General features: G+C 45.2%; 2 protein-coding genes across 4 annotated transcripts; both read left to right on the forward strand.

Moving 5' to 3' along the window:
• Positions 1–87: 87 nt before the first annotated feature.
• rpz5 (rapunzel 5) lies at positions 88–3016 on the forward strand. Its single transcript, XM_069715006.1, has one exon. It carries the CDS (start codon positions 587–589, stop codon positions 1766–1768), a length of 1182 nt encoding a protein of 393 aa, XP_069571107.1. The 5' UTR covers positions 88–586; the 3' UTR covers positions 1769–3016.
• Positions 3017–3242: 226 nt separating this feature from the next.
• On the forward strand, positions 3243–8818 carry rpz4 (rapunzel 4). Of its 3 annotated transcripts, XM_069715014.1 has the most exons (3): positions 3256–3315; positions 6347–6416; positions 6501–8818. In XM_069715014.1, the coding sequence occupies exon 3, from the start codon at positions 6533–6535 to the stop codon at positions 7700–7702; it is 1170 nt and encodes a 389-aa protein (XP_069571115.1). In that variant the 5' UTR covers positions 3256–3315; positions 6347–6416; positions 6501–6532; the 3' UTR covers positions 7703–8818. The 3 variants fall into 3 exon arrangements, with proteins under 3 accessions (XP_069571114.1, XP_069571115.1, XP_069571116.1); XM_069715013.1 differs by lacking the exon at positions 6347–6416 and having other exon boundaries at positions 3243–3315; positions 6483–8818; XM_069715015.1 differs by lacking the exon at positions 6347–6416.
• Positions 8819–9060: the final 242 nt, after the last annotated feature.

Here is a 9060-nt window from a genome sequence, read left to right on the forward strand (position 1 = left end):
AAAAGCAAACTATCGAAAGTAAATCCCCCTTTTTTTTAATTTTTTTTTTTTACCCATGTTGTGAACATCTGTGTTTGCTCTGGATCTTGGCTATTGTTAGAGCCGTAAAAAAAAACTGACATCCCAGAAGGCCGATGCAGCGTTGCACAATACGTTACGTCATAATTCATAAGTACACACACAGTGTTTGATATTTATTCTGCATTACCATCCATGAGTGCCTCGACTGTGTACTTTTTATTTGTGTCAATGCCACCAAGGCTTAAAAAGAGGAGTCCCTGTCATTAACTGAGGCCGCGAGGGTGCGGCGTGAAACTTGATGCCTGCATGTGCTGACACGACCTACCGTTTGTTTTATTCTAGGGTTGGTTTGTCAGGAAAATGTCCTCTCGGAGGGAAAACTGGCTTCGTGTCGGTTGATTACATTTCCTTTACCAAAATGTAACTAAAGAAAAGTTTTCTAAAAAGTCGTTTAAATTAAACTACAATGAACTTTACGAGGGTTTCGTGTTTCTTCTTCTTTCAGGCTCCAGCAAAGTTTCTGGAAAACTCATTTTTAGTGTAGTTATATATACGTAGCGCCAAGATGAACGCTGTGGCGGACTGGCTGGTGCAGAACAGGGACAAGGTGGAGAAAGGCGTGGAGATCATGGGGCAGGCCTCGGAGGTGCTGGCGTCCACCGTGGGCCACCTGCACCCGATGCTGGAGGCCGTGTTCATGGCCTCGGCCGAGCTGCTCAACAACCCCGATGGGAAGGAGGCTCGCTACCTGACGGAGCAGTTCGAGCTGGTCAACCAGAAACTGGAGGGCATCCATGACGAGATCAATCAAATTGCCCTGGAGCTGCAGCGGACGTCCATGAACAAGCAGAACTTCGACCGGGAGGCGCAGATACTCAGTCAGTACGAAAAGTTCCAGGACTTCGTCAACGCCAAGCCGGACTACAAGAAGAAGAAGATGGAGAAGTTCCTCAGCCACTACGACAACACCGACGCCGACCTGAACCTGGACGCCCTCTACAACGCCGTCACCGGGGAGAACACCAGCGGGGACCCGATGCTGGAGACAGTGGTCGCCACGGAGGAGAGGAGCCGCAGGCCGGTGGAGGACTTCTGCGCTCGGCTGAAGAGGCTCTTCGTGGTGGGCATCATCGCCGTCATGGGCCACGCCGCCCTCCGGGAAGGAGGCGTCGACAAGGACCTGATGACGAGGTGGCAGGAGCGGATGGAGGACGTGGAGACGCGCATGAAGGAGGCCGTGGACGACTGCACGCAGAACTTCGTCGAGCAAGCCAAGCTGGACATGGAGCACCGGCTGCTGGAGAGTACCGGCACCGTAAACCAGGACTTCATCAAGTCCGTCTTGGATTCCCTCGTGAAGAAATACGACTGGGTGAACTGGTCCGTCAGGGCCTTCGGAGACCGCGAGCGCGTTTTCTTTTTCAACTGGCTGGCCGGCAAGAAGTACCACGGCAGCGGAGGCGCCAACTGGTTCAACGTCTTGACCAAGAACAAGATCAACGTGGTGTTCTCGTTCTGCATCGACCCCAAGCCCATCAACAAGGGTCAGATCCAGGAGCAGATCGAGGAGCAGAAGCTGAAGGGGAACATGATGACGGTGGCGCTGGCGCTGCACAAGAGCTTCCCCAGCTGCCTGGTCCACGCCATCAGCCACTACAAGGTGGTGGCGGAGACCAACAACTTCCGGGAGGATTGTTACTACTACGGAAAACACAAACGAGCCTACCTGTGCATCCACCCGCAGTAGGCTCGCCGAAAAAACAAACACATGACTGAATTCACGAATGTCGTCTTCACCAGAGACTTGAAAATATCGCCATTAAAAATATCAATTTATCCGTAAATAGAGTTGATGTGTAATCTGCTCAGTCTGGGTTCTGGTATGTGATCTGTAGTCTTGCAACATGTTTTTTTTATTTTTTTTATTCATCTATATGCAGTATGTATCTTCAGGTCCGTCTCACTAGATATTACTCTGTTTGGGCAATTAAACAATATCCGCTGCCAGAGACTTCGACTTTGGCCACCGAGTCGTAAACCGGTTCGCCGGTTTGGTTTTGGATTCGCCAAAACTTTGGGTAAACTTGACCGTTCTGAACAAAGGAGTGCATCCTGTAAGCTGAATGTTTCCAAAGTCAAAAAATTAAACAGGGCTCGACGTTCAAAGGAATGGTTTCAGATTTTGGGGGTAAAATGTGCTCATTTGCTTGCTTGCGCTCTCGTGGAGCCAGAAGAGCGTTAGCTCATAGCGTAGCAGGGGCAACAGCTAGCCTAGCTCTGTCTAAAACATCATAAAAACTTCCCACCGGCGACTCTAAAGCTCACAAATTTAACAACTTATGTCTTTATGTGAAGAAAACGCAGGAGTTAAATCGACATTGAAGATTAGCATTATGCCCCGCCCACCTATAACAGAAAGGTGACTGCACCCCAGGCATGTCAATCAAACAGACACGCCCTCAAACATCAAGAGGGAAGTTAATGTTTGAATGGGAGTCTATTGTAAGTTTATTGGACCCCTAGTGGCTCTCGGTGGTATTGCGCTTTTCTTTCATATACAGTCTGTGGTCTCAACACAAAGTCTCCCATAAAATAAAAAACACTGTTGAGCTTCAGAGCTGCCAGAACAAAGCTAGCTGTTCCCCCTTTGCTCCCAGTCTTTGTGCTAAGCTAACTTCTTCTTCTATGGTTTTGTGGCTCCAGGCTTGTTTCTCAGAATACAAACACCAGAGTAGAAAGTAAGAAAGCAAATAAACTCAATCTGCTGATACGGGCTGTGATACCTTCAAGAAGTTGTGTTCATTGTGTTTATCATAAACGCTTCTCAGGTGATTTGTACAACAGAGAGATAAATGACAGAGATAGAAAATCCTGTATGAAAAGAACAAAATCTAATATTTGTGCTGTGGGGCAAATCTTTTTTTTTAAATCAATCACAATCATCTTGAAGCTTTTTGTGTATATTTTACGTTAATTTGTAATAAACAGAAAAAAATCCGGATGTTTTTGTCATCATTACTCTTATTTAAACCAAACTCAGAGTCCTTTCTGACAGTTATAACGTCTTAATGAAACAGGTGAAGGCTGATCTGCACACAATATCAGCAACCACCTATTCTGCTCACAACTTCTTTTTTTTTTTTAAACTTTTTTACCCTCCTCCTCCTCCTCCTCCTCTTCCTCCACCCTTTCTTTGCCCGCGTGTGCCTCTCCTCTGTAACACGAGAGCCACACGACCAATAGGAAGACAAACAGTCTGCGAGTTTGACTTTTTCTTCCGCAAACTTTAAAAAGGTGAGTCTCTTGAAATAAACACAATTCTTCATATATTGACAGACAGGTTCCGAGTTATCTGCTCTTTCAGTGATTAGGACTCCTCAGCAGGAAAATAATCGATCGACTTCATTCCGTCTCTTATTACATAACCGCGCATTTCTTTCTCTTTGACGCATTAAAAAAAAGCAAAGTGCGCTTTTATATTTAATAACGCGGACTCGTTTATTACACTAAGAGTAGGTGATTAGCTGAATCTGCAACATTTAGTGCAGTTTAGACAGAAACTTTTATGGGCGTTGGTTCGCGTCCAGCTCTGCTGCTTCGCTTCACTTTTTCCAGGAAGTGCCGAAGTCTTTTTTTGTTGTTTTGAAATCCACTTGTGCTGCGTGGAAACTATAAACTCTGATCTGCGGTGTTAACCTGCGATGTTTGTTTGTTTCCTGCTTGGCTGTAAAATGATACAATTAGAGGCCCCGGACACGGACGGATCGATACGTTTCCCATTAAGAGGGCGCATTAACGCGCACTGAGCGGCCAGGCTGAGTGGTCCTCTGTCAGATGGAGGGTTTGGTCATCTTTGTGTGCAAACTAAAACTGACACCAAAGCTCATTTTTAAAGGGTTTTCTTGTCTAAAGCATGCTTGATGTTCACTTTATTTTCGCTTTTCTTTTGATCCCAAATGCCTTCAGAAAGCTGTATATCACTGGTGGTGGAATAAGGACTCAGATCTTCATATAAAAGTATGACAGTGGTAAAAAAAAAAATACTGCATTCAAAATGTTGTTTCAGTAAAAAGTCTAAAAGTTTCAGCAGGAAAAACAGCAATAAAAAGTATTTAAAGTAAAAGTTGAACAGAAAAGTGTCTCGTTTGACTGATATATTAAACTGAGATTGTTATTATTGGTGCATCAATGCATTTCAAGCCTTTTACTGTTGAGTCTAGTGTTTTCCAACCTAAAGGTCAAGCCCCTCCTCAGGGTCACGTGATGAACCTGAAAGGTCACCGTATGACTAATGGAGTCCAAATCAAGTTTCTATTTATTTATTTTTACTTTTCTATGATGTTTTCTTTTTTATGCGGATTATATTTCCACATCTTTGGTCCTTGAATTATTATTTAAAGGAGGGAAAATCATGTTTTAATATAATTTATAGACACCTGAAACGTTATAAAAGGGTGGAAACTGTTGGATTAATCTGGTATTTGCATTTTATTTAATAGGGTTGTCTTTTGAATGCATAAAATCCGTAGTAGTAGTAGTAGTAGTAGTATGCAGCAGAGTAAATCTGAATTAACTGGAAACACTAACAAGTAAAAGTACAACAAACTCGGCCTGTTCTACTCATATATATCTCGACCTTCATCTTTCTGTTATGAGAGCTGCAGCAGCTCTTTGTCTCCGAAAATGTGATTTCTTGAAGCACTTTTGTGTTTGTGAAGGTGCTTTTCATGCACTCAGGCTGCAGATACAAAACCCCGAGAGAGAAAGACGGAGAACATCAGTGGAAAAAACAGGAATCGCAGATTTCAGCACGGTCAAATCAAATCAGAGACAGGAAGTGTGACTGCTTGAAACATCCCGCTGGAATTTTACTGAACTCTTTACAAGGAAACGATGAGAATATGAGCAGCTTTATATCTCAGGTTGGAGACTTTTGGAGTTTTGTGGTTGACATTCAAAAGGTTGCTAATTTAAAGGAAAAGTTTGGCATCGTTGGCTAAATCTTTTTTTGTATTTAACCATTAATTATTAGCTTAGCTTAGTTTAGGACCTAAACTGGAAACAGGGGAATAAAACCAGCCTCGCTCTAATTAGACAAAAATAGCGACAGTATTGGTAAACTACAACTCGTCATCAAACGAAGATTAGACAAACAAGACGATGATGTTAATTAAGTAGCTTTATATGTAGGTGCTAGTAGCTAAATCTGGACAGACCCAGCTGTTTCCTGATTTGTGCATCCCTGCTGTGATTTCATCAGCATGATCGTTACACACCTGTCAGCTCAGACAGATCGAAGAGGTGTGCGATGCATCACGCTGAGCACCCCCCCCCCCCCCCCCCCCGGGACTTTAACAGACCTTTAGCAGAGAGACAAATGAGCTGACAGATTATTTTCCATTGTCTTGTTGCCGTGGTAACTTGCTGAGTTTCACTGGAAGAAAACGCACCCTGGCCCAGCAAGTTTAACCTCCTCACACTTAATCACTTCCCACGCCTGCTGCTCTAATATTGACTGAGGAGAGACGGCGAGGCTGCTTCTCCCTCGGCCTCGACTTCAAAAAACAACTCAAAACAACCTGAACCTAAACATGTGACGTGACATCATTTTCTCATAAAATGGGATTTTCCCCCAAATTACAACTCTCCAGATGTATAAAAAGGAACATGTCCGAACATGTCCGAACATGTCCGGTCAGGAATCGTCTGTTCGTTTCATTCCTGGTGTTTTGGAGAAGTTTTGTATTAGATTAAATTTTTCCGCTTTCCTTCTTTTTGATGAACAGATTACTTGAATCTGTGCTGCAGCTGCTGAGGTCAATCATTTACGTGTTGCGGACTTATTTACAGGCCGACAAAACAAAAAGATAACTTTTGTCCAGAGCTTTCAAAACACATCACGCAGGGGATGGCTCGGTTGTCATGGAAACAGAACTATTAAAAAGCACTCGTAAGGACTTCCTGTTTGGCGTCGAGTTAAAGCGATAGTTTCCCAGTTTTAACATTGAACGGATGAGAAACCGAAAAACATTACGAGCATATTTCTCAACGTTCCTAATTGACCTTTAAAAAATAGTGCCGACACGTCATTTTAATTTGTACTGTCTTGGCATGTGCACTCAGCCAGAGCTCCTCCATGTTTGTTTTGATCTTATAGTAAGTCGCTCTGCTGAGAAATGATGGAGGACAGCAGCTTCTTTAAAGTCCGGGAGGTGAAACGTCAGCGCAGACGGTTCAACCCGTACGCTGCTCCGTCGTGGCTGACTCAGCGCTCTCTGGGTGTGACCGGCAGCTCACTCGGCTCTTTTCTCTCTTTCCTTATCAGTTTCTCTGCCGTGTTGTAAGAGGAGCGAGGGAGCCGGCCACAGTCCAACAACACCGGCGCACAGCTGAAAGTACAATCTGAGAAAGTAAAACAAAAAAAACTAAAGCAGCTGACTTCTTTTTTTTGTGTCTTTAAGGGTTTTTACCGTCTCCAGTTTCAGAATCAGTCTGAGAGACAGCAGCTACGATGGAAAGCCAGCTCCAGAGGATGGTCTCCGAGAAAAAGGACGTGGTGGAGACGGTGATGGAGGTGTTCGAGCAGGGCACCGAGGTGTTGGCCAGCATCGTCGGCGACCTCTTCCCCATCTTCGCCATCGCCGCGCCGATCGTCAAACTGGCTCTGGACAACGTGGAGAGCAACGAGGCCGCGTTCATGAAGGAGCAGTTCCAGAAGATCCGCGACCGCCTGGAGGTCGTCTCCGAGGAGCTGCAGAGGATCAGCGAGGAGATCAAGAGGAGCTCGTTGAACACCATGTATTTCTCCGTGGAGGAAAACATCACCAACCAGTTCAGGAAGTACATGGACATCCTCAACGCCAAACCCAAGTTCAGGGAGGTCAAGAAGAAGCTTTTCCTCGAGCATTTTGCCAAAACCGGCGGCGACAAAAACCTGGACACGCTCTACAACGCCGTGACGGGAGGGACCTTCTCGGGGGAGTCGGTGCTCGAGATCGTCCTGAACTACGAGGAGAAAAGCCGGCGGGTGATGGAGGACTTCTGCGCCCGGATGAAGAAGCTCTTTTGCATCGGGCTCATCGCGCTGCTGGGCCACGCCGCTCTGAAGGGATACGACGAGGAGGAGCCGCTGCTGAAAGACTGGGGCGAGAAGATGAAGGCCGTCCAGGAAAAAATGAACGTCGTCATCGAGGACTGCATCGAAAGCTTCCCCAAACAAGCCGAGCTGGATTCCCGACGGCTGGTGAGAGACGGGCAGGGCTTCACCAACCAGCAGCTGGCCGACGCCATCGTGGAGAAGCTGAAGAAGAAGTACGACTGGGTGGGCTGGTCCGTGCGCGTGTTCAAGTCCCCGACGAGCCCGTTCGCCAACAAGAAGGACCACCACTGCCCGGCGGGGAAGAGCCGCTTCGAGGTCCCGTCGTCGGACAAGAAGCTCAACGTCTGGGTGTCGTACAGCTCGTCGGCCGAGCCGGTGGACAAGAACCACGTCCAGCAGCTGATCCAGAGTCACAAGAAGTTCGCCGGTGTGGCGGAGCTCCTGTTCGAGGATCTGCACGGCGACTGGGTGGTTCACGCCGTGAAGACCAGCAAAGACCTGGCCTGCTGCTGGAGCTTCTCCGACGAGCTGCACTACTGGGCGGAGCACAAGAACTTCTACGTGTGCGTTCACATGGCGTGAATCTTTTAGACGCGGGGAAAAAAAACTCTCAAAAGTCCCTCGTTACATGTTCGTAGGCGACTTTATATTTGTACAATTAACTGCTGCCTCTTTTCTTGGCCTTAACACTGAAATATTACACAGAATGTGCCTTCATTGAATCTTTTCTAAACTGACTTATGTTCATTTTCCAGCAGAGATCAGAGAATCCTGGAGAAACATACTACAGATACAAGTCGTCACCTCTCGGTTTGGTATTGTTTTATATTTCTGTCTCTTTTTGTGAAGTTAGACTTTTGTTTTTTGGGAGAAACTAGCTTGAGATACACGAGCGTACTTTGTCCTGTAAAGTCAGGAGGTTGTTTTGTTACGTGTTGGTTTAAATTTGTTGGAGTTCAGCTGTCGTGCAGAGATAAGGTTGATGAGCGCTGACCTCGCCAGCTCAGAGGAAACGGCTGCAGACATTCGCAGAGACTGAAGCGGAGGAACGAGCGCCTTCGTTTTAGATCGTAAATCTGCTGCAGAGAACACGAGAGCTCAAACGACGTCTGCATGAACACTTTATTTACACTCCCTGTTCGGAACGAGCCGAGGCGACGTGACGTCAGCGTTTTGTTTCCGTAGCGACGCCGAGCGAAGCTCCTCTCGGGTCACAGCTTCACCCGAGTGGTTGCGCAACACCAACTGGAAGTTTGTACCTGAACTGCCTTTTCTTTGTACTTTTATATCCGAGTGAACAGTTTAGTCTCTTTCTGGGTTTTGGATCTTTTGTTCTTCAAGAGATTTTCATCAAATTGTTTATAAATGGACTAAAAACCGACAGATATCTTAGCAGCGCTGCAGAAAAACCTTTTAAACCACTTTTAGACATTTTGTCTTTTTTTTTCTACACGACTGTAATCTGTGTTGCTTCTTTGTTTGCGTGTTGTTTATGTGTTATTACAAAAGGGCAAGAAATGACAAAACCAACCGAATGTTTACTTCTATAAAATGAATTGTGTTGCACATCTGTTTCATATTATTTGTATTTCCATGCAGATTATTTTGGGGAATCAAGTGTCTCTGATTTAAAATAATGTGATGTTACACCAAAGCAATAAATGTAATAAATCTTCCAAATAAAGTCAGTCACGCGTCTTTTGTCTAAATATCGTTTGTGATTAACTTTTTTGTCTGCTTGGTTTAAGACACAAAACTTCCGTCTTGTCTGGTTACAGAATCAAATCTGGAAAAATGAGGCAATATAATTTTCATTTTGGGATAATCGGTCATAATGGTTCACTGCAATGTTAGAATTTACTGTTCAGTTATACAGTTATTCTTTGAAACAACTCTTTTATCCAAATGTGAACCTTTAATCTTTTTCTCTCAAACATTGA

This window comes from Brachyistius frenatus, unplaced genomic scaffold (assembly GCF_029030835.1).
Source record: "Brachyistius frenatus isolate BFR_SWC_R1_liver_20210118 unplaced genomic scaffold, ASM2903083v1 Contig_137, whole genome shotgun sequence".
In the NCBI taxonomy this organism is placed as follows: Eukaryota; Metazoa; Chordata; class Actinopteri; family Embiotocidae; genus Brachyistius; species Brachyistius frenatus.

Excerpts from the sequence above, each read along its gene's own strand:
- rpz5 (XM_069715006.1), top strand. The coding sequence starts at position 587 with ATGAACGCTGTGGCGGACTGGCTGGTGCAGAACAGGGACAAGGTGGAG.
- rpz4 (XM_069715013.1), top strand. The coding sequence starts at position 6,533 with ATGGAAAGCCAGCTCCAGAGGATGGTCTCCGAGAAAAAGGACGTGGTG.